Raw genomic sequence first — 27,220 nt, 5'->3', positions numbered from 1 at the left:
GGGGGGCACCTGTAATCGCAGCTACTCAGGAGGTTGAGACAGGAGAATCCCTTGAACTCGGGAGGCAGAGGTTGCAGTGAGCCGAGATCACACCACTGCACTCCAGCTTGGATGACAGAACGAGACTCCGTCTAAAAAATGAAGAAAGAAAAGAAAAAGAAACCCTGGCTTTTGTCAGACCTTCATCTGCAGTTTTCACTGCGTGTCACTGACTCAGCATATGGGCTTGAGTATCTCGCTATCTTTTTTTCTTTTTCCGGATAAAATGTGCTCATTTGTCTGACTACAAAAATAAATGCATTCTCTCTATTTAAAAGAATTAGGCCCTAGGAAAACATAAGAATTTACAAACACGAGAACTGCTAGTATGTTTTAATTCGCACACCCCATGCACACCCCCACATTGTTGTTGCTACAAGAACGGAGGGTTCAGAGCCGAGTCCACATGGCCAGTTGAGTGGTGGGCAGGCTCAGAGCTTCATCCCTGACCACCCTGCTCCCCAGCTTGCCACCGCTGTCAGCTGTGCCACTGCCACGCGAGTCCTGGGTTCCAGGAGGATGAGGTTGGGGCATGGACTCAGAAGTAGAGTCAGGGTTGCAGCTCTGGTTCCTGGAGGAGGGACTCGGGCACAGTGGAGAGGGCATGCTTGGCAGACGCCAGTGCTGGTTTCTGTGCGCACTTACCTGTAACTTGTGTCCCTTTGCTGCTTTGTACTGTTCTTAGCACACTGGTAAAGATGGGGTCTCTTCAATAGAGAGGCGCCGGTGGCTGTAGCCACCTGTGTTCATTTTGGGGGCATCATGAATAAATAAATTTCATTTTTAATACAAAGAATATTTTAGGTTAAAAATTTTAAGATTTTCAGAATTATCTGATTTGGGGATTTTATATGTTAAAGTTTCTTTCAGCATTTCCTGAGGCTAGGTGCAGTGTCTCACTCCTGTAATCTCAGCACTTTGGGAGGCTGAGGCAGGAGGATCCCTTGAGGCCAGGAGATTGAGACTAGCCTGCGCAAGGTAGCAAGACCCTGTCTCTACATTAAAACATTTGCTGAACAGTCTTATTCCTCCAAGGAGTTTACGCAAACACTGAGCCTCGGGGCATTCCAGCTTTAGGCCTTATCTATTGTGGTCCACCTGGGACCGTCACCTGACTTCCTGTGCCTGTGCAGAGAACATGCTGGTGGGAGGCGGTGAGGGGGCTCCAAGGTAGTGGGTGGCATCCCTATGAGTCAAGCTCTGCTGTTCCCCAGCCTTCCCTTGAGACTCTTGGGAGCCTGGGCCCTGGGGGACATTTTCCCCCACCTTGGAGCCAGACCCCTTAACAGGTGAGCCAGGTTTAATACTTGATTGGGTTTCTTAAAGACACGTCGTACCCTGCAAAATTTGAAAGTACCTGTTATGAGGTGTATAACAGCTTTTGCCTTCCATTCTCGAGTCTTTCATTTCTTCAAGGACGTGGTAGCAACATCTAAAGGACTTTTTGAAAGGAGAGAGGCGGCCGGGCACAGTGGCTCATGCCTATAATCCCAGCATTTTGGGAGTCTGAGGCAGGTGGATCACCTGAGGTCAGGAGTTGGAGACCATCCTGGCCAACATGGTGAAACCCCATCTCTACTAAAAGCACAAAAATAAGCCGGGCGCGGTGGCAGGTGCCTGTAATCCCAGCTACTCAGGAGGCTGAGGCAAGAGACAATTACTTGACAGGAGACAGAGGTTGCAGTGAGCTGAGATTGTACCATTGCAGTTCACCCTGGGCAACAGAGTAAAACTCTGTCTCAAAAAAATAAAAAGAGAGGTCTGCTACTATACACCACCCTTATCCAGGGCTGTTTTCATTTCTCCTTCCAGTCCTTGTCTAATAACAAGAATAACTGAAGCAAACTTTCAGTAACTGCTTGCCATGTGCCAGCCATCTGGATGGGGCTGATGTTCATGGCATGGAGACCTGAGGCCACACAGAAGCTGGCCAGGGCAGGGCTCAGATCCAGAGACTTGCCCAGGTGCCCCCAGGGCAACCGAGCTGCCCAGGCTCAAGCCAGGCAGGTCCAACTTCACCTCCCTGCCATTAGCCACTGCATTGCTGCACTTGGTCTTGCACCAAATTGATGAAGCTGTTGTAAACATCTCCATATTGTCAGTATTTATCGAGGGCTCCTTGTGTGTGACACACCCTGTGTGCTCCTGATGGCGTTGCTTGGAATCATTTGTTCAGACCTCACAAAAACTCTGAATATGCACCGTCATTAGCCCAATTTCGCTGATGAGGCAAACGTGGCCAAAGGAGATATTGACCAAAGATCCCAGTGCCAACAGTTGTCCATTCATTCATTCATTCATTCACCGTCATAGCCCACTGCAGCCTCCACCACTCAGGCTCAAGCAATCCTCCCTCCTCAGCCTCCTGAGTAGCTGGGACTATAGGTGTGAGCCACCACACTTGGCTAATTTCTTTAAAAAACTTAAGAGACAGGGTCTCGCTGTGTTGCCCAGGCTGATCTTGAGCTCCTGTGATCCTCCCACCTCAGCCTCCCAAAGCACTGGGACTATAGGCATGAGCCACCATGGGATTACAGGCATGAGCCACTGCGCCAGCCAACATACATAGTTTTCAATGGCCACAGTAACGGGTTCAAACAGAAGTCCTCAGGTCTCACTTCCCAGAGGCAACAGCTTTTTCTTTTTTTTTTTGAGACGAAGTCTCACTCTGTCCCCAGGCTAGAGTGCATTGGTGTGATCTCAGCTCACTGCAGCCTTCACCTCCTGGGTCCGAGTGATTCTCCTGCCTCAGCCTTCCGAGTAGCTGTGATTACAGGCTACCACCATGCCCAGCTAATTTTTTTGTATTTTTAGTAGAGACAGGGTTTCACCATGTTGGCCAGGATGGTCTCAATCTCTTGACCTCATGATGTGCCCACCTCGGCCTCCCAAAGTGCTGGCATTACAGGTATAAGCCACCACGCCCGGCCAGCAATGGCTTTTAAAGCTTCCTGATGAACAATCTGAGCTGCTGTTCACTGAATTTTCACCCTGTGGCAAACACGCATGGCTTTCTGTTGGAGAACATAGGGTCTGGCTCACCTGCTGCTCATCCTCATCTGAGAGCCGTAGGTCCACACCGAATACCCTCTTTGCATGTGTGTGCCTTTTTCCCACGGTGCAGAATCTCTTTCACTCACCCAGCATTCTCTGTACCTATCGAGAAGTGATCTGTGGATGCTGACACAACTCTAGAACTCCACTCAGCAGTCAGGTAACGTGACATTCCTGTGCTTGAGAAAATGGCTTTCTCCCAAGATCCCTGACTCTCTCCTACGCAGCGTCGGGCTCCTGCACAGCTTCTATTCTGGGGCTTTTCACCCTCTTCCTGGATTCTTTCATTGAGAATGTAGTTTTGATTTTGCAACAAAGGTCAAAATGACAAGGGCAAAGTTTGTTTCTTTCACATATGACAGTCTTTTTAAAAAAAAAAAAAATTTTTTTTTTAATTTCAAACTGGACTTTTGCTATGTTGCCCAGGCTGGTTTCAGACTCCTGGGCTCAAGCAGTCCTCCCAGCTCCACCTCCCAGCGTGCTAGGATTATAAGCATGAGTCACCATGCCCAGCCACACTTGACCACCTTAATGTCAGCTATGACCTGGCAGCACCAGGCTTTTTCTATTACATTGCTCTGTTACGCATTGCCCCTTTATGGCCCATTGTGGCTGCTTGGCTCCTGCCATAATGGCCACATCCGGCCCTTGGGAAGGGAAGGAGTGAAGGAGGCCCTTGGTTCTTCATTTAGACATGATCCATTTGTATCCCATCGACCAGCTCATAGTCTCATGGTCTCATGGTTGCAGGAGGGGCAGAGAAACATGGTCTTCATTGGATGGGCGTTCTCTGTCTCCATGTTTGCTGTAGAAGCAGTAGAGGAGGTGCTCTGGGAACCACAGTCTTAGCCACAGTCCAGGAAGCTACTCAGCACCCACCCGGGAAAACCAGCCTGGCGTCTTCTGATCCTTGCTCTTGGGTCTGCTGTGTCTCTCACAGGAGTGGTGGCTGCTCTGAGGCCCCTGAAGCTGCAGGCTGGGTGGGACGGTGGGAGCCTTTCCATGGTCTTTACTCTGGCTGGCTCCCTCTCTCTGGCTGTCACAGCCAGCCCCATGGAACTATGGAAGCCACAGGAGCCTCCCAGCATGCTCGAATCCTCAATATCCCCCAGAGCTCTTCCCGGTGGCAGGTGCTGGCCACGAGGGGGTCTGTCCTCCAGAGGCCGAGGGTGAAGCTTCACCTCACACAGGGAAGGCTATCAGACTCCCAGCTCATCGCCCGTGTTTTCAGCTCCTAACCACCAAAGCGATGCCTGCGTTTTAACCTTAGTGACTGTGCCATCCAGCTCTAGGAGACACCGGCCCCCACCACAGCTGGGAGACAGCATTTGCGGACTCCTGAGAAAGGAGTGGCCTGTGTAGGGTGACGCCAACTCAAGCTGTGGGCCTCCCAGACAGTCTCTGAAACTCCTGTTTTCTTCGTCCTTCCTGGGAGAGGTTTTCACGTCTCATCCAGCCTTCCTTTTGAAGTTTTCTGAGTCACTTTAAACTGTTCGAGGTTTCCCTTTTCCCCTGGATGTGGCTTCCTGTGGTCCTGGCCTGGGTGGGCGGGGCCTGCTCTGACCTGGGGAGAATGAGGTGATGCTGCGTGGCTCCCACCGTGCCTGATCATCCGCTGCCTCTGCGCCCCTCAAAATCCCTTGCCTCGGTCCCTGTCTTCCTTGTTGGCAACATTCCCCAAGTGTCTGTTCCTGTGGCAGAGGAGGCTCCCCCATTCCCTGCTGCCCAAGTGTGTGGGCATCAGTGCACGGGGCTCCCTCCCTGGGGCTTCACAGGGGCCCTAAGAAGGCTGGGCCTCAGGCTTTTCTCCTGGGCCATTGTCTGCGGACAGTTGGGCTCAGCTCTGGAAGTTTGCGGGGTGCTCCTCCAGTCCTCCTACAGAATTTCAGTTTGCAAGGCTATTTTCGGTGTGGGATGTCATTCTCTGCTGCTTCTGTGTCAGGTGCCCTTGTCCAGGCCTCATGGTTCATCCCCTCCAGAAAATAAACCCGTCTTTCTGCTGGGAGGGACAGGGCAGGGGACAGCTGTGCATAGGAGAAATCTGTAGCATTCATCTTAAAAATTGCCTCTGGAAGCTTTCACGGGTCCTTCCTTCCCTCTGATTATTTCTGTGTCTAAAATGACAGCAATTGTATTTGTATTTATATCATCGAGAATTAAGTGAGCTGTTCTTGTTTTCCTGACAGCTTTCTGGTTGGCCGGGCAGGTGGTGGAATTCGTGGCCTAAGGAGGGGATGGAAATGAAAGCACATGACATGTCCCATTACTGGTAGAGCAATGGCCAGTGCCAGCTCACTGTGCAGAGGGCTCTGTGGTCTGAGGCTGAGCCAGGCAGTCTCATCTCCAACCAAGTCAACACTTTGGCCCAACTTCCAGGAGCCATCAGCTTCCAGGTGGACCTGGGAAAAACCCAAGGCTGGAGTAGATGCTCAGTGTGGGAGCTTTTGGGCAAGAATTCTCCCCAAAAACAGCTTGCCTGAGATAGAATGCACATATCCAAAACTAACCCTTTGGATTGTTCCAGTCTGTAATTTTCAGTGCATTCACCGAGTCATGTAGCCACCAGCACAGGCAAGCTCGGAACGTTGTCATGGCTCCAGAAAGAAGCCCCGCTCCCCTTGGTCATTTTCCATTCCCCCTTCCTGTCCCACCCGCCACTCCAGCCCTAGGCAACCACTAATCTCCTTTCCGTCTAAGTCGGGCAAGAATGTTCTAGAGAGATTTCCTCCAAAGATGGGCACTTGCCTGTACAAGAACCTGCCCCCCAGTGGATGGAGATTTCTACCCTGTGGACCCACTTGACCTTAGCAGAAGCTCCTTCAGGAAAGACCGACAGTGCGTGTGGCTGGGGTTAAATCACAGTGCAGCAGCTTCACGATGCAAAATTTGCTCACTGAAACTCCAGCTAGAACCCTGCACCTCCATGAGATATTACAGGGAGAGATGTAACTGGCAAACTCCATGAGCACGCTGGGGAAACATCTACTCAAAATCAACCCCAGGTGCGGTGGCTCACACCTGTAATCCCAGCACGTTAGGAGGCTGAAGTGGGTGGATCACTTGAGGTCAGGAGTTCAAGACCAGCCTGGCCAATATAGTGAAACCCCATCTCTACTAAAAATACAAAAAATTAGCCAGGTGTGGTGGCTCGTGCCTGTAAACCCAGCTACTCAGGAGGCTGAGGCAGAAGAATCTCTTGAACCCAGGAGACCAAGGTTGCAGTGAGCTGAGATCATGCCACTGCACTCCATCCTGAGTGACAGAACAAGACTCCATCTCAAAAAATAAATAAAATCAAGTAGCATGCTTCATGGCATTTTCTCCTCTTCCTAGTAATGAGGCCGCCTGCCTCAGGACAATCACTGTTACAGCAAATACTATGAAATCTTTATTGTTAAACCTTAATTGGAAAACTCCTATTACAGTAGGAAATTGTCCTAATGTCATCTATAGATGGTATTATATCCCTGCCTGTCTTACAAAACGTCGTTTTGTTTTACTGAAAACTCAATATATATGTAAATATCTAGAATTAGTTTTGGGTTTTTTTTTGCGGGGAGGGGGTTGTTTTTTAGACAGTCTTGCTCTGTTACCCAGGCTGGAGTGCAGTGACACGTTCTTGGCTCACTAGCACAGCTGCCTCCCAGGTTCAAGCGATTCTCCTGCCTCAGCATCCCAAGCAGCGTGCCACTATGCCCAATGAGTTTTTTTGTATTTTTAGTAGAGAGGGGGTTTCACCATTTTGGCCAGGCTGGTCTTGAACTCCTGACCTCAGGTGATCTGCCCACATCAGCCTCCTAAAGTGCTAGGATTACTGGCGTGAGCCACTGACCCCAGCCTAGAATCAGTTTTTTGAATTGGAAAGCAACTTAGAAATGGTTTCTCGTGTTCCAGCCATTGTGTTTTTTTCGTAGAGATCACAGAAGCACAGAGAGGTTGGGTCAAGTGGTTCTAAACCAACTTTCTCTTTTGGTGGCGTTCACCTTTGTTGCAGGTCCCCACACCTTACGGCTCTCCTTGCTGCCACAATTCGCTCTTTGAAGGGGAGAAGTCAAGCTTTGGGGCAGATAGACTCTGGCTTCTCCCAGTCCAGAGGGAGACCATGCTTCTCTTCCGTGCACACGTGTGCGCCTGTGTGTTGCATATGCGCACGTGCATCTGCAGATGTCTTACCGATAAGCACCTCTTCATGTCTTGATATCTGAACCCCGGTCTCCAAGGTCCCTATCTTCTTGTGACCCCAGTCATGGGCCGGAAGCCACATCTTCTTTCTACTTGGCCTTGACGGTTCCAGCGTGATACGATCCTGTATTAACATAGGGGGCTTTCACCACACAGAAAGTCCGCGGTCTCAACTGTGCCCTTCTGACAAACGGGAAAACATGGTTTGTTTCATTGATTCACAGTGGTTGGGGGAACTGGAGAAAAGAGACAAACAGCAAGGGCCATAGAAACTGTCTTTAAACATTTGTCCTCATGACTGCCATCATGTCCAGCGCTGGTGGAACAGTGTGTTATGCGTGCGTGTGCGTGCACAGATACACACGCATGCACACTGTGTTCATTCAGCACCATCCTTCCCAGGTGGAGCTCACCTTAGCTCCCCTGTCTGGACCCTCAGCCAGATGCTGACCCCAAACCTTGCTTCTCTAGGTCAGGGACCACCAGCCCATCCTTAGACACCAGCTTGGGTGGACTTCAGCTCTGGGACCCACAAAAGCTGACAGCCCCAGCACTGAAGAGCCTTTAGGCTTCATAAAGTATCTTAGAAAATGGGTGATGTGGCCGGGTGCAGGAATTACGCCTGTAATTCCAGCACTTTGGGAGGCCATGGTGGTTGGGTCACCTGAGGTCAGGAGTTTGAGACCAGCCTGGCCAGCATGGCGAATCCCTTTCTCTACTAAAAATACAAAAATAGCCAGGGGTGGTGGCACATGCCTGTAATCCCAGCTACTCAAGAGGCTGACAAGAGAATCACTTGAATCCGAGAGGCGGAGGTTGCAGTGAGCTGAAATTGCACCATTGTGCTCTAGCCTGGGTGACAGAACGAGACTCCGTCTCAAAAAACAAACAAACAACAACAACAACAAAAACGGGTGATGCACCTTTCTAGTCAAAATACAGATGTAGGAAATTTCCATCAGGCTGAAAACTGAAAGAAGTGTAAAGGACATCATCAGACATTCCTCTCAACGTGACTGAAGAGGACAAAATTGTGGAGTATTTTCAAATAGCCGTGGGCTGCCCTTTAAGCAGAACCTCGGGGGCGAGGTGCTACCCACGACCGACCACCCAAGGTCCACTTGCTGGGCGAGCCTCCCAGACAGCTTCTCATCTCGATGGAAACAGTCTCAGAATGTCCCTTTTGTGTTGGAAATAGAAACCTGGTGCCCACAGGCCCGTTAGCACCTGGCGCTGAATGATGCAGCCCGGCCTCCTCTGCCCAGTATCTCGAAGACAATCAGGACTGGCCCAGTTGAGCCAGTTTAAGTGCCTGATTTTCTCTCTCCGATGTGGGCAGCCTGGCTAGCAGAGCTATGGGAGGAGCAGCACATTTGTAATGCTGAGTCACTTCCTTTGAAGCGGGTCCCTGGGAAGAAAACGCAAGGGGACCCCCTGCCGACAGCCAGAGGCACCCTTCATCACACTCTGACCTGTTCCTCCATCCTGCTTTTCAAAAACGCTTTCACGAAGAGCAAAGGGGCTTTCAAATGAAAGAGGGGTGTTTGCGCATGTCTGTGCAGGGTTTTAGATAGATTTCCTCCTTCGACACTGCTTCAGATTTAAAAACGGTCAGGCAGAGACCCAGCAGCCGGGTGCTTGGAGGCTTCATCCAGGTTCCCCTACAAGAGACTTCCACATCTCTCAAGTGTTGAGTCCCTTGGCTTGTTCTGAATGCCTTCTGGAACTCTGAAAAGTGCATTGTCACGGGTGGTTTCTATACATTCTTTCTTCCCCCGCTCCCATGCTTTAAACAAGAGCCTTTTCCAAACAGCTGTGCAGGCGGCCAGCATGCTTATCTCTGTGTGGGCAGGCTGCTGCTTTACCTTGTTTTTGTTTTTGTTTTGTTTTGAACTGAGTCCTGCAGGGAGCAACTTGATAGTTGCTGCCTCATCAGTTTAGAAATTGAAAGGTGAGGTGGATAAGTAACACTAAGCATTGTAAAAGGTGGCAGTTTCCGCAATCCAGGTGAACCTTGGATACCGTTCCCAGCATACCGGTGTTGACGCTGGCACTTGCGGCTGGCTTTGTTTGCACTTGGTCATCTCCCATAGAAAAACCGAGGCTTAGGGTTTTAAGCTCAGAATTGACTGTGAAGCCGGTCCATTAAGCGCTGGGTGGATAATGAGCACTCTCTGCGACTCCTGCCGGCCCGTGCGGGGGTGGAATTGCTCTATCAGATCTTCCAGGCAGCAGCGGGGAATCATCTTGAAAATCTCTGCTTAGGTGGCTGCCATGCCATTTCAGCCTCCCAGGGTGTCCTTTCAGAGGGACCCCACCTGGGTGTCACAACAGTTGCCCTGGAGACAGGAAGGAGCCCTGACTGTCTGGAGCCTGAGTGGGAGTTGGCAGCATCAGCGGCGCTTGTTTGGGGATATTTATATCTCTTCTGTTCTCAAGCACAGTAGAAAGACAACTGATGGCCGGGTGCGGTGGCTTATGCCTGTAATCCCAGCACTTTGGGAGGCCAAGGCGGGCAGATGACCTGAGGTCAGGAGTTCAAGACTAGCCTCACCAACATAGTGAAACGTTGTCTCTACTAAAAATATAAAAATTAGCCAGGCGTGGTGGCAGGTGCCTGTAATCCCTGCTACTCAGGAGACTGAGACAGCAGAATCGCTTGAACCCAGGAGGCGGAGGTTGCAGTGAGCGGAGATTGCGCTACACTGCACTCCAGCCCGAGCGACAGAGCGAGACTGCCTTTCAAAAAATAAAATAAAATAAGAAAGACAACTGATGTCCAAATAAGCCTAAGTCTCAGTTCCTGCATGTCCTAACAAAAGCAATGAAACTGCTCTCTGGGGCCCAGGTTGGAGAGTTGAGGTCTGGTCACTTAGACCCACAGACACGCACCTACCCTGGGTGTTAGCGTTCTCTTGTGTGTCCTGCACCTCACACCCGCTCCTCCTCCCGTTCCAGGTGTACCTTCCGGTTTCCCAGCACGGCCATCAAGATCCAGTTCACGTCGCTCTACCACAAAGAAGAGGCCCCGGCCTCCCCACTCCGGCCGCTCTACCCACAGATCTCCCCGCTGAAGATCCACATCCCGGAGCCGGACCTCCGGAGCATGGTCAGCCCCATCCCCTCCCCAACTGGCACCATCAGGTGAGCAGCCCCCCAGCCTGCCCTCAGCCCCCAGGAGAGAGGGAGATAACACAGGCGTGCCTGGTGCACATGACACCGGGTTCTGTATCTCTGAGGAGAATTGACATGCATGGAAATATGGAAAGTGCTATGTGTGCATCCGGTACCTGGCTGAAATCTCTGTGAATTCCCTGGTAAAAGGAAGAGTCACTGCTTCATCACCACTTTTCCCATTGGAAGTTTTACATATTAGGGCTTATTAAAGCAAGCACAGGTTTTTTTTTGGTGTTTTTTTTTTTTTTGTAATACATTGAAAATTTTTTTTTTTTGAGACGGAGTTACACTCTGTCACGCAGACTGGAGTTCAGTGGCGTGATCTTGGCTCACTGCAACCTCCACCTCGTGGGTTCAAGCGATTCTCCTGCCTCAGCCTCCCAAATAGTGGGATGACAGGCACCTGCCACCACACCCAGCTAACTTTTGTATGTTTAGTACAGACGGGTCTGTTGGCCAGGCTGGTCCTGAACTCCTGACCTCAAGTGGTCCACCCACCTCAGCCTCCCAAGGTGCTGTGATGACAGACGTGAGCCACCGTGCCCAGCTGAAAATGTTTTAAAGTAATATTTGTCCACCAGGATTTGGTGAACTTTCTTTCTTTATTTGTGAAAATCCTCTATGACCTTTTAGAAATTAATCTAGATTTTGGAAAGTCCTCAAACTTTCTCATCTCTGGTGTGTTAGACAACGATAAGCCCGGGGGGCGGGAGGGAGGCATTTCAGGTCACGAGTGGAAACAGAGCTCTGTGTAGAGAGTGCTGGTGAGCCTTGGACTGAGTCACACGCAAACCTCTGGCAGTAGCCTGGATGTGTGGCACACGGTGCTGGCCCGGGTCCTGTATAAAAGGATGCAAAAGCAGACGTGTGCTTGAGGCTGGAGGGTCATACATTGTTTAATGATTTACCTCTTCATCGCATCGCGGACATTTCTTTCTTTTTCTTTTTCTTTATTTTTTTTGGTACGGGGTCTTGCTCTGTCGCCCAGGCTGGAGTGTAGTGGTGCAATCTTGGCTCACTGCAACCTCCGCCTCCTGGGTTCAAGCGATTCTCCTGCCTCAGCCTCCCAAGTAGCTGGGACTACGGGCACATGCCACCATGCCCAGCTAACACTTGTATTTTTAGTAGAGATGAGGTTTCACCATGTTGGTGAGGCTGGTCTAGAACTCCTGACCTTGTGATCTGCCCACCTCGGCCTCCCAAAGTGCTGGGATTGCAGTGTGAGCCACCACGCCTGGCCTTATCTCAGACATTCCTAAACGCGGCTGGCTTTTCTCGCTCCCAGCTGTACATCAGTGGCCCTGAAGATGTGTGGCCGTGCGTGGTTTGGTGCCAGAGCTGTGGTTTCTCTGCGGCACCAGCAAAGGTCAGCCCAGTGGAAAAAGCAGATCGCATCTTACAGTTGTGAACATGATGTTGACCTCACATATACCCTGAAAGGGGCTTAGGGCCCTCAGGGACATCTGTGAATAATATTCTGGGCACACTGGTCTGTTAGAGGGACTACCATGGCATTCCCAGTCCAATCACGTCACTCTGCCAAGCCCCGGCTACACCTTTTCTGTTTTTCCTCTTGCAACTGTAGGAGAGGAGAGGACTTTTGTTTGTTTTGCAGAGACAGTGTCTCACTCTGTCACCAAGGCTGGAGTGCAGTGGCACAGTCATAGCTCACTGCAGCCTCCAACTCCTGGGCTCAAGTGATCCCCCCACCCCAGCCTCCCAAGTAGCTGGGACCACGGGCATGCACCACCACACCCAGCTAATTTTCTTATCTTTTGTAGAGACAGGGTCTTGCAATGTTGCCCAGATTGGTCTGGAACTCCTGGGCTCAAGAGATCCTCCCTCCTTCACCTCCCAAAGTGCTGGGGTTACAGGCATGAGCCAACACACCTGGCCCATACGTGGCCAGCACCTTTTCAGAGTCCAAGTCCACTGGTTTATCTTGGAACACAGCCATTGCGGGGACGGCTCCTCTACCCAGCTTTGCCGACAACTTACCAGTGGTGTCCTACAAGTTACAAGTTGCGAATCATTTCCTTTTGAGTTGCTTGGAGTTGGCCTCCTTTTTTCCAGAGGCAGTGGTTAGAAGAGTCTCTGATTGCAAGAGACGTTCAGGGACACAGCTGCTGTGGAAAGCCTGTGGAAAAGCTGCTGGGCTCAGGCCGGGCATGGTCGCGTGTGTGACTCTACGTGGTTGCCTCAGCCCCCGACCCCTGGGCCTGGTTCCCATCTGTGGAGCCAGTGCTGTGATGTCATGAGCCTCTGGGAGGATGATGATGATGGTGGTGATGGTGAATCCTAAGTGACTGAAACCCTGCTGTGTGCCTGCCTGGCTCTGTGCTAAGCAGTGCACATGCAGTATTTTTTTTTAGTACGTACGGCTTTATGGGAGAATGTTCTAGAAGTAGCTAGCAGTGATGGTTATTCAACTTTGTGAATATACTAAAAGTCACTTTAAAGGGTGAATTGCCTGGGCGAGGTGGCTCACACCTGTAATCCTAGCACTGTGGGAGGCCAAGGCAGGCGGATCACTTGAGGCCAGGAGTTCAAGACCAGCCTGGGCAACATGTCGAAACCCCATCTCTACTGAAAATACAAAAATTACACAGGCATGTTTGCCCACATCTGTAGTCCCAGCTACTTGGGAGGCTGAGGCAGGAGAATGGCTTGAACCCAGGAGGCAGAGGTTGCAGTGAGCTGAGATTGTAAGACTGCACTCCAACCTGGGTGACAGAGTTGAGACTCCATCTCAAAATAAATAAATACATAAGAAATAAATACACGGTGAATTGTACATTATTAGAATTGTATCTGAAGAACACAACTGAACACCGCCGATGTCCTTGAGTACCTAGTACCACCTTAAAGGCACTTTAGAAATGGTGGCCAAGACTAGCTCCTGTGCTGCTGGGAGCTCACCCAGAATAGGCTGGTCCTGGCCAGGTGTGGGGGGTCACGCCTATAATCCCAGCACCTTGGGAGGCCGAGGCAGGCAGATCATGAGGTCAGGAGATTGAGACCATCCTGGCCAACATGGAGAAACCCTGTCTCTACTAAAAATACAAAAATTATCCAAGCTCAGTGGTGGGCGCCTGTGGTCCCAGCTACTCAGGAGGCTGAGGCAGGAGAATCACTTGAACCCGGGAGGTAGAGATTGCAGTGAGCCGAGATCGCACCACTGCACTCCAGCCTGGCAACAGAGCAAGGCTCTGTCTCAAAAAAAATAAAAAATAGGTCTGGTCCTGCTGCTTTTGGGGTGGGCAGCAAAGGCCTCCGGGTCCAGAGAGAAGCAGGCCAGGAGTGACCTGGGCTCCTGCCACAGGGCTAGGTCTGCGCCCCCGCCTGAGCCTGGCAATGGGTTCTTACCCAGCACGTTGTAATCCAGCTAAACAAGCTTTTTAAGAAAGAAAAATGTTTTGGTTTGCTCCAGGAGGGGGCTTAAAAAACAAAAGTATTTCCCATCATTAAGCCAAATTTGCATATTAAAGTTGCTTTTGTATTACAAGAAAGGTAGTGGTTTGCAAAGGAGTTAAAAGATCCCGGTTTTAAAAATTAGGGCATGGAAAGTACTGTTTATTTTTATTTTATCTTCGATTCAGGGGGTGTATGTGCATGTTTGTGACATGGAGATATTACATCCTGGTGGGGACTGGGCTTCTAGGGTGCCCACTACCCAAACAGTGAACCTCACACCTCGGAGGTCATCTTTCACCCCTCGCCCCTTCCCGCTGCCCAGCTTTGGAGTCCCAGCGTCTGTTGTTTCCATCTTCGTGTTCCTGGGCACCCACCTGTTCAGCCCCCACTTGTGAGAGCAGGCAGTGTGCAGTTTTGTTTCTGAGTTAGTTCATTTGGGACAAGGGCCTCCAGCTCCATCGTGTTGCTTCCCTGGCGGAGATTTCGTTCTTGTTGATAGCTGGGAGTAAAGATATTTTGTACTGAACACCTGAAGCCCTTGCAGCTGGAGCTCCGAGAAGCTGGGCGGGCCTCCTGTGACCGTGAGTTCCCATGGGAGGGGGGTGTGTGCAGCTCCTTGGTTCTGTACCCACCCTGCTCTTGCTGTGGAAGCCGGGAAGGTGGGGGACCCCCGGTTCCCCTCCCTCCACCCAGTCTTGTTCTTTGAAGCTGCCCTGTGCAAAGGATTCTTGTTAGGGGAGTTCTCTGCGGAGAAAGTAGCAAGTTAGGGACTGGCTGTCTGGCTCTTTGGCCTACCATTGTTACAATAAAAGCCTCTCTGTTTACATCCGTTTATCTTAGCACCATGGAATTCAATTGAGTGTTTAGAAACCTCAGAGGCCCTTGAGGTTTTGCTTGCCAAGATACTTTTCAGTTTGAGTTTCTGCCGTAGGGTGGAGCCGGCGTGTTTACAAACACTCCCAGCCCTTCCCTGCCACCTCCCCACTCTCCTCCCGCTGGCTGCGCTCCCTAAGAGATTGGGGCGGTGCTGGCCTCCACACCCAGTGCCGGGCTTCCTGCCCGGCTGGCCCCTCCCGGGTGTCGCCCCGCCCCCTCGATGCCTGCCTTCCTAATTTGGTGTGCGCTCGTCTCGCGGGTCCCCATTGGCCATGGAGTGGCTGCCTAGGGTGTAGGCCGGCTCGCCCAGAGCCCCTTGTTCCCAGGAGTCGGGAGTGACTTGGGAGGGAGCGGCTATTCCCTGTGGGATCTTCCCTGATCAGCTGCCCCTGTCCCCCATCACCCTTCCTCCTCCTTTTCCATTCCTCCTACTTTGCTATCGAAGGCCCTCACTCCTCACTCCGGTTCTCAGGGTGGGTGGGTGTGGATTTGTGGTTTTGTGTGTGTGCTGGTTTATTTTTTTCTGCTCTGAAGTACTCCACCCAGAAAATGAATGAACTCTCTTTGAAATAAATTCTGCTATCTTTAGCAGCATTTTGACCTTTCTTTCCTTTTTGCAAAGAAGTGTTTTTACAGGCGCCGCGGCTCACGCCAGTAATCCCAGCACTTTGAGAGGCAGAGGCGGGCGGATTACCTAAGGTCAGGAGTTCGAGACCAGCCTGGTCAACATGGTGAAACCCCATCTCTACAAAAAATACAAAAATTAGCCAGGCATGTAATTCCAGCTACTCTGGAGGCTGAGGCAGGAGAAGTGCTTGAACCTGGGAAGTGGAGGTTGCAGTGGTGAGATCACTGCACTCCAGACTGAGCAGAGTGAGACTCCATCTCAAAAAAAAAAAAAAAACAAAAAGGTGTTTTTAGGAAGGAATTAAAGTATTTAATCAAATAATTAGAGTAGTTAATAATTTTCTAGGTTCCACCAAACAGACACCAGTCTAAAAAGTGTTCCTTAGAGGTAGAGTTTTAAGAAAACTGCTGAAGTTCAGGGAGAGAGCATTGCACAGAGAGTGACTGTTTTTGCTCATGAGGGCGAGACTCCAGGAGCTGTTTCTCTCAGAAGGCCTTTCCTGATTTCTCCAACGTGGAGATCAAAAATGAAAGTAACTCATACAATTTGGTGAAGGTCAGCAGTACATAAACATACAGTAAAAATTCAGCAACTGACTTCAACATCTTCCCCTTTTACTCATGACCTTCCTCATGATTAAGTTAGAACTCACAGTTCTAACTTATTGCTAGGTAACATTCAGTCCCAATTCGGTTTATGTTGTTTCGTAATGTTAGAGGTCTTTTGAGCTTGGAGGTTATTGGGTCTACATTAGAAATACTCTCCTTTTTCTGACAAACTTTGGTTCCTTCCCACAGAGTGATTCATCTGCTTCAAAGTTTCTGGTAGGCTGGAATGCCAGCACTTTGGGAGGCTGAGGCAGGAGGACAGCTTGAGGCCAGAAGTTTCAGACAAGCCTGGGCAACATAGTGAGACCCCCATCTCTACAAAAAAAATTTCAATCAGCCACGTGCAGTGGCTCATGCCTGTAGACCCAGCTACTTGAGAGGCTGAGGCGGGATGATTGCTTGAGCCCAGCAGTTGGAGGCTGCAGTGAGTTATGATCTCACCACTGCACTCCAGCCTGGGCAACAGAGCAAGACCCCATCTCAAAAAATAATAATAATTTAAAAACACAAGTTTGTGGCTGCAGCCTTCCCTGTGTTTCAGCACGGCTGCAGGAGGACTGTGGTGCGAATGTGTGAGTCACCTCTAGCAGGGATCCCGCCTGACTGATCAGTCATGCTGGCAATGAGAGTCCTTCTTCCCTTCTCCCTGTCCCTGTAGGCTTTGCTGCCCCTCCACACCCCACCACACCCTCTTACACCTTTTCCAATCTGAGAAGTCTGGGGAAGTAACTACTGCTTCCGCTACTCAGGAAGGTTGGGACTTTTCTGTGTGTTCCTTTTATTTTTCCCTCCTGCCTAGATCCCTTTGAGGGGTGCCTTTGGCTCTGAAGTGTTGGGAGCTCGGACTTGGTAGGGAACTCCTTGTGTTTGTTCGAATCTGGTAAACAGATGGCCCCACCCCCGGCTTTCCTGTAATCTCTGGGAGGGCCCTTCTGGGTGTAGCACCCAACTTTTCAGACCTCCGGTGACACGAGGCTTGTGTGGAGTAGGCCTTTCACACGGCTTCTGCGCAGGCAGGTGACACACAGGGACAGTCCTTCCCAGGTTCCACAAGGAAGCAGGAGGTGTCTGCAGGTATGGAGCTGACCCCAGCGCCTGCAGAGCTGCGGGGCACCTCTCCGCCCAAGCACCCACTCAGATCCTCTTCGGTCCAGCGTGCTGGTTACTCTTCACTGGGGCAAAATGCACTTCAGAAACAAGTTAATTTAATTTTTAAATTATTATTATCATTATTTTTGATGCTCTGGGCGACATGTCGCCCAGGCTGGAGTACAGTGGCGAGATCTCGGTTCACTGCAACCTCCGCCTCCTGAGTTCAAGCAATTCTCCTGCCTCAGCCTCCCAAGTAGCTGGGACTACAGGTGCATGCCACCACGCCCAGCTAACTTTTGTATTTTAGTAGAGATGGGGTTTATGTTGGCCAGACTGGTCTCGATCTTTTGACCTCCTAGTCTGCCCACCTTGGCCTCCCAAAGTGCTGGGATTACAGGCATGAGCCACCGTGCCTGGCCTAAATTATTATTATTATTATTATTATTATTTTGAGATGGAATCTCTGTTGCCCAGGCTGAAGTACAGTGGCAAGATCTCTGCTCACTGCAACCTCCGCCTCCTGGGTACAAGCTGGGATTACAAGCATGAGCCACCACGCCCAGACCCTACATTATTATTTTTAATGGCAGTTCCAAGTGTGGTTTTGGGGTTTGTGTTTGTTTTTGTGTTTTGACAGGGTCTCGCTCTTGCCCAGGCTGGAGTTCAGTGACACAGTCACAGCTCACTGCAACCTCAACCTCCCGGGCTCAATCGATGCTCCCACTTCAGCCTCCTGTGTATCTGAGACTACAGCTCATTTTTTATTTTTGTTGAGATGGTGTCTTGCTTTGTTGCCCAGGCTGGTCTTGAACTACTGGCCTCAAGCAGTCTTCCCACCTTGACCTCCCAAAGTGCCAGGACTACAAGGCGTGGGTCTGGTTTTTTGTTGCTGTTGTTGTTTGTTTGGGTTTTGTTTTGAGGCAGGGTCTTGTCTGACACCCAGGCTGGAGTGCAGTGGCACCGTCACGGATCACTGCAGTCTCGACCTTCTCACTGCACTCAAGCGATCTTCCCACCTCAGCCGTGACTACAGGAATGGTCCACTAGTTAATTTTTAAAAATAGCTTCCCAGAGTTTTACAGTGTCGGATTTATCTTAAAGGAACAGAAGCATTTGTTACGATTGTTCTAAGAAATTTGCCTCTGGAAATTTTCTTTCCTTTTTTTTTTTTTTTTTCCAGATTACAAAGAGACTATATCTATCTTATATGCATCGTACAAAATCCAAACATTTCAGAAAATGAAAATCCCCCATGTGGCACTCCCCAGAGCGAATCCCTTCTCACTCCTGTGTCTGAGTCATCATCGCACATGACTGTCTTGGTTTTTCAGTTTTAGGTATTGTACAACAGCTTCCTATATGGAAATTGAGGATTTAGCTTCCCCGCTCCAGCCCGTCAAGTTGCATCATCATGTTTGGTTCACCCAGCATTAGCGTTTTCTGTATTAGAACTGTGTAGTGATTATAATGCTTAGCCATTTCCTTCCTGTACTATTGGCTTATTTCCACCACACCTCCCCCCCCCCTTGGAGTAAATATAATGGCCTCTTCTCCATTTACTGTGAAGGCCTTCCTCTTTGACCACAGGATCATCTTCTCCACCATCCTGGGAGTCCCCTCAGGAGGTGGTGGTGGAGAGAGGGCTATTTCCTGACTCCCATGATCTTCCTCTTTCCTCATTTGTTCCTTTGTTTTACTAGAGTACATCCTCCAGGCACTTCCTGGGAAAGGGCACAGGAGAGAGACTTTTCATTTACTGATTTAAGAGACAAGGTCTCACTTGGTGGCCCACTGTTACTTCTGGGCTCAAGCGATCCTCCTGCCTCAGCCTCGAGAGTAGCAGGGACGACAGGTGTGCACCACCATGCCTGGCTAATTTTTGTATTTTTTGTAGAGATGGGATCTCCTTATGTTGCTCAGGCTGGTCTTGAACCCCTGTGCTCAGTGATCTTCCTGCCTCAGCCTCCCAAAGCGCTGGGATTACAAGTGTGAGCCACCACTCCTGGACCCCCAGATCCTGTCCCCACTTCTGGGACTGGCTGTGCCTGGCGGGCCTCTGAGCTGAGCTCACTCCTCTCCTTTCCTGTCCCTCTACTTTCTGGGAGACTTTCTCCAGTCTCTCCTTCTACCCTTTCTTGGATTTTTATTTCTCATTTTTTGAGTTACTTTTTTATTATGAGAGAGTGTTCTTGCTCTGCATGTGTGCTTTGCGTGGTGTTCTTACTGTCTTACTGAGCCGGTGTCATCACCTCCCTAGGGATGGGAACCGTGCTTCATCTCCACCCGGGCTCCCGTCAGCTTCCCCTGGGTCCCTCCTCCCTTGTTCTGTCTTGCACCATGTCCTGCCTGGTAGAAACTTCCTCAAACCACAGATGTGCTGTAGCCAGCTGTTCTACTTAACAGCGAGGTCATAAAGCCCTCTTAGAGCGGCTGGTGTTGGAGCAGGGGCTGGGGCAGGGACCCCAAGCATCCTCGTCTCCAGGGAGGTTCCCCCAGGAGGCCTCAGGCACCGCCTCGGGACACAAAAGACAACAGAGACCCCGAAGCCTCCTGGACCCTCCATTGCCCACAAGGCTCTGTCCCAGCCCCTTCCTCCAGCCCCTCCTGGCAGGTCCCATCTGCATCTCTCGGGCTTCAGTAGGGATCAGGTCCCCACTGCCCTCTCTGGACCTGGGGAAAGCCACATCCCTTCCCGACCCCAGGCCTCTCAGGGTGGCCTTCTCCACCTCAGCAAAGAGCCACGGCATTGAGGGGGATCTGGAAGGACCGCTGCCCTGTGCCCGGGGGAAGGCTTGTCTTGGGCTCTGGAGGCGGAACCCAGCTGTCGGCTCCAGAGTTGGCTTTACGTCTGTTGTTGGATTTGCCTTTCTCAGTGTGAGTTCTTATCGCAACATGACCCAGCTACCTGTGTGTCCAGTGTCCTTGCGTGAGCGTGTCCTGGTGGTCCCGGAGGCACCTTCTAGGCCCGGCTCCTGGGTGTGGTGGAGGCTGTCTGTCCCAGGCCCATGTAGGGTTGTCCCTGCAAGCACACAGCTCCGGGAGTGCCCCACTCAGGATCTTCCAGCTCTCTGGCCTGAAGCAGAAATGTGACTTGGAAATTGTCCTCTACAGAAGGGAGGGGAATCCAGGCCTGGGGTGAGCTGCCTGCTGTGCTTCAGTCCCACTCTCAGCCACCAGTCGGGGGGCGAAGGCATTGATTCCTAACACACTTGTGGGCTGCCGCTGTCCAGCCTCTGCTGCCCACACAGGCAGCTGGGGAGTGGGAACGGGGGCTGGCCGAGGCCTGGGGTACTTCCCCCAGAAGGAGCGATTTCTTGTTTCCTGCAATTGAGCTGGGGGTCCCTGTCAGGGAGCAATGGGGTCCCCTCAGCTTCCTGCTCTCTGTCATTCCTGCAGGAGGACACGTGTGGATGTGTATGCCACCGTTTTTAGCTAAGGGTCAGAGAATGTTTCCCTGGACTCCTGGCATCAGACACAGGATTCTTTTTTTTTTTTTTTTTTTTTCTTGCTCTGTCACCAGGCTAGAGTGCAATGGCACAATCTCAGCTCACTGCAACGTCTACCTCGTGGGTTCAAGCAGTTCTCCTGCCTCAGCTTCCCAAGAGGCTGGAACTACAGGCGCCCACCACCACGCCCAGCTAGTTTTTTGTATTTTTAGTAGAGACAGGGTTTCACCATGTTGGCCAGGATGGTCTTGATCTCACCCACCCACCTTGGCCTCCCAAAGCGCTGGGATTATAGGCATGAGCCACCACGCCCGGCTGGGATGTCTTGATTAGATTTTCAGATGGCTCCAAGGCCCCTCTCTGTTCAGTCCCCAAGGCCAGGACCCTGGCTGTGGAGCTGGGTGTCCCATGCCACCACGTTCAGGTGCCCTCAGAGCACTTTACAGGCCTGACTGGCTGTGGCTCCAGTGGCCTCTGCTCCCCACTTCCCTCAGCTGCAGGCCTGGTATGGGGCCTTGGCATTGGGGACCTGGTACCAGGCACAGCCCCATGGCAGAGGCCAGCCTGCAGAGGACAGCTGAATGGGGCTTATTGAGAGACGGGCTGCTCCAAGGGCTGGAGGAGCCATGTGAACAAACACACGTGGTCCCTCAGCCCAGGTGGCTGGAGAACCTCAGAAACTGCGGTGTCATACCTGTCCCAGCTGGAGTGACACCAGGATCTGGCAGCCCAGGCCAGGTTCAGTACTGGGGCAAGGGGTGGAGAGACCACCTCTCTTGGTGGAGAGTGGTGGAAAGACCACTCTCCCTGTTTTTGAGCCAGGCTTTGCCAACTTTTATTATTTTCACTTGATATCCTTCTTTTGGGAATGACAACCTTTCTGGTGGGTTTTACTGCCTGAGGTTTAGAAATAATTTTGGTGTTTTTGAGACAAGGTCTCAGCCTGTTGCCCAGGCTAGAGTGCAGTGATCGTAGCTCACTGCAGCCTCGACCTCCTAGGCTCAAGCCATCCTCCTGCCGCCGCCTCCTGAATAACCAGAACTACAGGTGTGCACTACCATGCCCGGCTAGTTTTTTAAATTTTAAAACATTACTTATTTTTAGAGACAGGATCTTGCCATGTCACCCAGGCTGGAGTGCAGAGGCACGATTATAGCTCACTGCAGCCTCAAACTCCTGGGCTCAAGGCATCCTCCTGCCTCAGCCTCCCGAGTAGCTTGGGACTACAGGTACATGCCACCACACTTGGCTAATTTTTTAAATTGTTTGTAGAGATGGAGTCGTCACTGTGTTGCCCAGGCTAGTTTTAAACATCTGGGCTCAAGTGATCCTCCCACCTCAGCCTCCCAAATTGCTGGGCTTACAGGTAGGAGCCTTCGAGCCCAGCAGACATGAATTTTCTATGATCTTTTGCAAAATCATTTCTGGGAACAGGAGCGGGTCCCTGCTGCACGTGCTGGGCCATCACTGTTTGTCATGGAGCAGGCAGGGGTTCCCCTTGCTGGTCTTTAGGAAGGATGGAGGAGCCCACCTGCCACCTCATGGGCCTCAAACAAGATTTTCCGAGGTGAGCGGCCGTTCCCCAGCCTGTGGCCGGAGATCAGGGTGTATCTGAGTGAAAGCTTAGCTCAGTGGTCCCCAGCAAGGCCTGAATCTCAAGTCTTCCCACTGAGTCCCAGGGGACGTCCAGGGGCTTTGGGTCTGGGGTGGGGTGCACAGGTGCAATGCTGGCCACGTCATCTGCAGCTCCCAGCCACGAGGCCATCCTGCCTTGACAGGGAGGTGTTCGGTTCCCAGAGGCCTTTGACAAAGTGGATTTTGGGGACTGTGTGCTGTTATCAGTCAAAACCTTTCTCTCCTCTTCTCACCTTTTTTTTTTTTTTTTTTTTTTTGAGACAAAGTCTCGCTCTGTCGCCCAGGCTGGCGCGCAGTGGCATAATCTCAGCTCACCACGACCTCCACCTCCTGCATTCAAGCGATTCTCCTGCTTCAGCCTTCTGAGTAGCTGGGACTACAGACGCGCACCACCAAGCCCGGCTAATTTTTGTATTTTTAGTAGAGACGGGGTTTCACCATGTTGGCCAGGATGGTCTCGATCTCTTGACCTCGTGATCCGCCTGCCTCGGCCTCCCAAAGTGCTGGGATTACAGGCGTGAGCCACTGCGCCCAGCCTCAACCTTACTTTTAAGCTTGAGTTTTGTATTTTGGGTTCAGAATTAAATTCAGAAAAAAAATTTCCCTTTGACTGTTTCCTACCTCGATCGAGCCATTGGTGGGTGTGTTCAACCTGTGTGTGCTGTATTTGAGGAGTCTGTGGGAAGAGAGAGCAGGAATTCCAGATCAGAGTCCTTAACGTTCTGTGTGGCGGATGCTGAGTCATCCCTGAAAAAGCCCCAGACCTGAACTGATCATTCATGGCAGTTGCCAGGTTTTTCTCAGCCACAGGGCTTTTTTCATTCATCCTCCTGCTCCATCCAAGAAATGTTTCTGAAGCCCCCTTCAGTGCAGGCGGGGCTCCTACCTAGTAGGAGAGACAAATTGCAAGCTCGCATCACCATTCTGGGCCTGGGGGCTGCCTTAGGAGTGGGGGCAGGAGAGCAGCATGGAGGAGGTGGCCTCGGAGCCTAAGTTTGGAGATCTGAGAGAGTCTTGTGCCTGGACGGTTGGGGAAGGACGTTCCAGGCAGAGGAAGCAGCAATAAGGTGGGAAGAGGAGAGTGGACCTTCTGGAGGGTTCTGGGTGGCCTGCAGGGCAGGGCAGCAGGGAGCGTCCTGCTTACCATGGGGTCTCTAAGTCGGTTGAGGCGGGGATGTCAGCATCACAGGTGGGCAGGGCTCATCCGGGATGGGGCCTTTCCTGGGACGGGGCCAGGTGGGTGCCCACTTGCTCAGGACAGTGGGACCTCTTTCTCTGGGGGGGTTCTGCACCCATTCTTCATGTCCTCATTGACTTTCTCTGAATACCTATAATAGAAATCATTTTCAGAAGCAAAACATCCGCCGTGGTTTGCTCACGGAATTGTGCCTGAGTGAGTTAGGGAAGCAGGCCAGGGCGCACTTGTCAGCCACCGGACACAGCCCCCCTCCACGGCCCTGGCCTCAGCTGCAGCCAGGGGTGTCGGTTACTCCCAACAGTCAGTTATCGCTCCAGCCTGGGAAGAAGAGGGGACCAGGGCTGGGGCATCTCAGTGGCTCAGGAGGAAACCACAGGGGCCAGCTCTTCCCAAGGGCAGTGCCTCCAGGAGAGCCACCTGCCACGGAGCCCTCATCCTTCAGGGCGATGGCACCTCCAGGGCCCCTTTCCAGCATCTGCCTCTGACCGCACTGGGTTGTCCCAGGCCCAAGCCTTTTCCCATGGCGCCACCTTGTGGACACCTGCACACAGGCCAGCAGCCTGCGGAGGCTACCTGCCCCAGGTGCACATCCTGTAGCTGCGTGGGGGCAGCTGAGGAGGGGCCTCCACAGAGCTTCCTGACTAGGTGCTGTCCTGGGCCCTGCACAATGCCAGGAGGTGGGCCCACGGCACTCTCAGCCCCTGAGCAGAAGTCACCGCTGGGAGGAAACACATCTGCTGTTTCCAGCATCTTGTCCCTGATGCTGTGTGACCTTGGACTTTTTTGAGGGCAGGGCAGTGTGATGGCACTTATGATTGGAAAGTGCAGGTTTCTCCCCATTAGCCCCACCTTCCTGGTAGGTCCTGAAAGCCCTGTGCCCCTCAGGGACCCCCTTTTCAGAGCCATGAGCTTACAGTGTCCTTCTCTCTTCTCAGTGTCCCCAACTCCTGCCCAGCTAGTCCACGGGGCGCCGGCTCCTCCAGTTACCGCTTTGTGCAGAACGTGACCTCAGACCTGCAGCTGGCAGCAGAGTTTGCAGCGAAGGCCGCATCGGAGCAGCAGGCAGACACGTCTGGAGGAGACAGCCCCAAGGTCTGAGCCACCCCTGCCACATGATGCACGTGGTGACCAGGATCGGGCTGTAGTGACCCAGCACGAGCAGCACAGACAGCCCCAGGGTGTGCGGCGGTGTGCTCGAGGCAGTCTTGACCCCCGAGGAATGCAGCCAAAGTTGGCAGTAGAGCCATTGGCCCTTTCTCCTTTTCGTGCCCAAACTGTCCTTCTTGGCCATTTGCTGGTGATGGGTGGCACTGACACCAGGGCCCCTCCGCTCCGCTCCTTGTTCATCTGCCACTGGCAGCCTGACGTCAGAGCCTTCAAACAGCCCTTGAGAAGGATGGCGCCTTCCTTATAACTCTGGCTTAGTTCATTTCTGTCCAACAGCTGTTTTAAAATCAATTTGTGGAAGAGGTGAGAAATTTCAGAATTAAATTATGACAAAAACAGAAGTTTTCCTTCCCACGAGGCAAAAACGGCTGTTCCTAGTTTAATTCAGGCCCCTTAACGGGATCATTGGAGGGCATTGGGATTGTCGAGATGAGTGCGTCCTCGGGGGAAGGTTCCTCTCTGTCAGCAGTGGCAGGTGGGTGGGTGAACCTGGGACCTTGCTGGGGCTCACCTGTGAGCCACATCTCTCCGCAGGACGAGTCCAAGCCACCGTTCTCCTACGCGCAGCTGATCGTGCAGGCCATCTCCTCCGCCCAGGACCGGCAGCTGACCCTGAGCGGCATCTACGCCCACATCACCAAGCATTACCCCTACTACCGAACGGCCGACAAAGGCTGGCAGGTGAGGCAGGCCCTGGGCCCGGAGCGCCTCCAAAGGCCCCTAGAACATGAAACTAACAGACATGTCGCTTCCCTGAAAATAGACAGAAAAGAGGGCAGTAAGGGGGCTCATGCCTGGAACCCCAGCACTTTGGGAGGCCCACACAGGAGGAGGATCGAGACCAGCCTGGCAACATAGCGAGAACCTCTTTTCTACTCAAGATTAGCTGGGTGTGCTGGTGCACGCCTGTGGTCCCAGCTACTCGGAGGCTGAGATGGGAGGATCACTTGAGCCCGGGAGGTTGAGGCTGCAGTGAGCTGTGGTCGCTCCACTGCACTCCAGCCTGGGAGAAAGAGCAAGACCCTGTGTCTAAAAAGAAAAGAAAAAATTAAGTAATAAAATAAAAGAGGGATATTTTCCCAGACTGAGAAGATGGGGACATACCTTGTTAGATTTTGTGCTTGCTGTGCCTTACAGTCCCATGCTAAGTTGGAAATGCACCATATACTGTCAATAAAACCGCCCACACGTCTGAATTGTGGATTGGATTATAAGAGCTTTGTTCACACCAGCCATGGCTGACGCATGTTGCATTTGCCTGTATTTTCTCCGATGTCAGTATACCCCATCTGCTAGTGTTTTGTGTTTTTTTTGGTTTTTCTTTTGTTTTGTCTTGTTTTTTGACAGGATCTCATTCTGTTGCCCGGCTGGAGTGCAGTGGTGCGATCTCTGCTCACTGCAACCTTCGCCTCCCAGGTTCAAGCCATTCTCCTGTCTCAGCCTCCTGAGTAGCTGGGATCACAGGTGCCCACCACCATGCCCAACTAATTTTTGCACTTTAGAAGAGATGGGGTTTCGCCATGTTGGCCAGGCTGGTCTTGAACTCCTAACCTCCGGCGATCCACCCGCCTCAGCCTCCCAAAGTGCTGGGATTACAGGCCTGAGCCATCTCACCCAGCCAAGACCCAGTGTTTTGTTTGTTTTGGGTTTTTTTGTTTTGTTTTTGTCCCAGACATGCTCCTAGACCAGGATCAATCTTTCTCATTCACTTTTTCTGTAAAGAATGGTAATGACAGCCAGGCACAGTAGCTCACGCCTATAATTCCAGCATTTTGGGAGGCCAGGGTGGGAGGATGGCTTAAGCCCAAGAGCGTGAGACCCTATCTCAACTAAAAATACAAAAAAAAACAACCAGGCATGGTGGCCCACACCTGTAGTCCCAACTACTCAAGAGGCTGAGGCAGGAGAATCCCTTGAACCCAGGAGGTGGAATTTGCAGTGAGCCAAGATCATGACACTGAACTCCAGCCTGGGCAACAGAGCGAGACTCCTTCTTAAAAAAAAAAAAAAAAAAAAAAAAAAAAGGAAAATGGTAATGATGCTGTGTGAGATTGTGATAGGCATGGCCTGCCCCCTGCATCTGCTCCCGCATAGCACCAAGGGCTCTGCACAGCGGGACAGCCTCCCCTCGCCCTGGTCCCACCTATGTTGCAGATTTGGGGCAGGTGGGACTCGATTTCTGACTTGCTGATGACGGGTGAATATCTCTGCTTCCCTGCAGAATTCTATCCGACACAACCTCTCTTTGAACCGTTACTTTATAAAAGTCCCGCGTTCCCAGGAGGAGCCTGGGAAGGGGTCTTTTTGGCGTATAGACCCTGCCTCTGAAGCCAAGCTCGTGGAACAGGCATTCCGGAAACGGAGGCAGAGGGGTGTCTCCTGCTTTCGCACCCCCTTCGGGCCTCTGTCCTCAAGGTAAAGCTCTTTGTGTGGCTGTCCCAGAGCTGTTAGGAAAGCTGGGCTGGCCTGGAGTTTAGGGATGTGTGGCACAGTCGGCCTTCCCCCTCCCTATCTGTGGCCTCCATAGCTGCAGGCTCAGTGTCTGGGCATGCAACTGATCACAGGTTGAAAACAGTCCCAAAAAAAGGCTAGTGCGGTGGCTCACATCTGTCATCCCAGCACTCTAGGAGGCCGAGGCTGGGTCACCTGAGGTCAGGAGTTGACCAGCCTGGCTAACATGGTGAAACCCCATCTCTACTAAAAA

The 27,220-nt window shown here is 51.7% G+C and overlaps 1 protein-coding gene across 1 annotated transcript in view; it reads left to right on the top strand.

Moving 5' to 3' along the window:
- Positions 1-27,220, top strand: part of FOXK1 (forkhead box K1) — a 92,132-nt gene that overhangs the window by 49,143 nt on the left and 15,769 nt on the right. The window contains exons 2-5 of the mRNA XM_017967013.4: positions 10,234-10,419; positions 24,285-24,441; positions 25,051-25,197; positions 26,738-26,931. Coding sequence (XP_017822502.2) covers positions 10,234-10,419; positions 24,285-24,441; positions 25,051-25,197; positions 26,738-26,931 — 684 coding nt within the window. The remainder of the gene's footprint in view (positions 1-10,233; positions 10,420-24,284; positions 24,442-25,050; positions 25,198-26,737; positions 26,932-27,220) is intronic.

The sequence above is a fragment of the Callithrix jacchus genome, chromosome 2 (assembly GCF_049354715.1).
Source record: "Callithrix jacchus isolate 240 chromosome 2, calJac240_pri, whole genome shotgun sequence".
NCBI lineage: Eukaryota > Metazoa > Chordata > Mammalia > Primates > Cebidae > Callithrix > Callithrix jacchus.
Note: the sequence above shows the minus strand (reverse complement) of the source record. Positions and strands in the feature narration are given on the sequence as shown.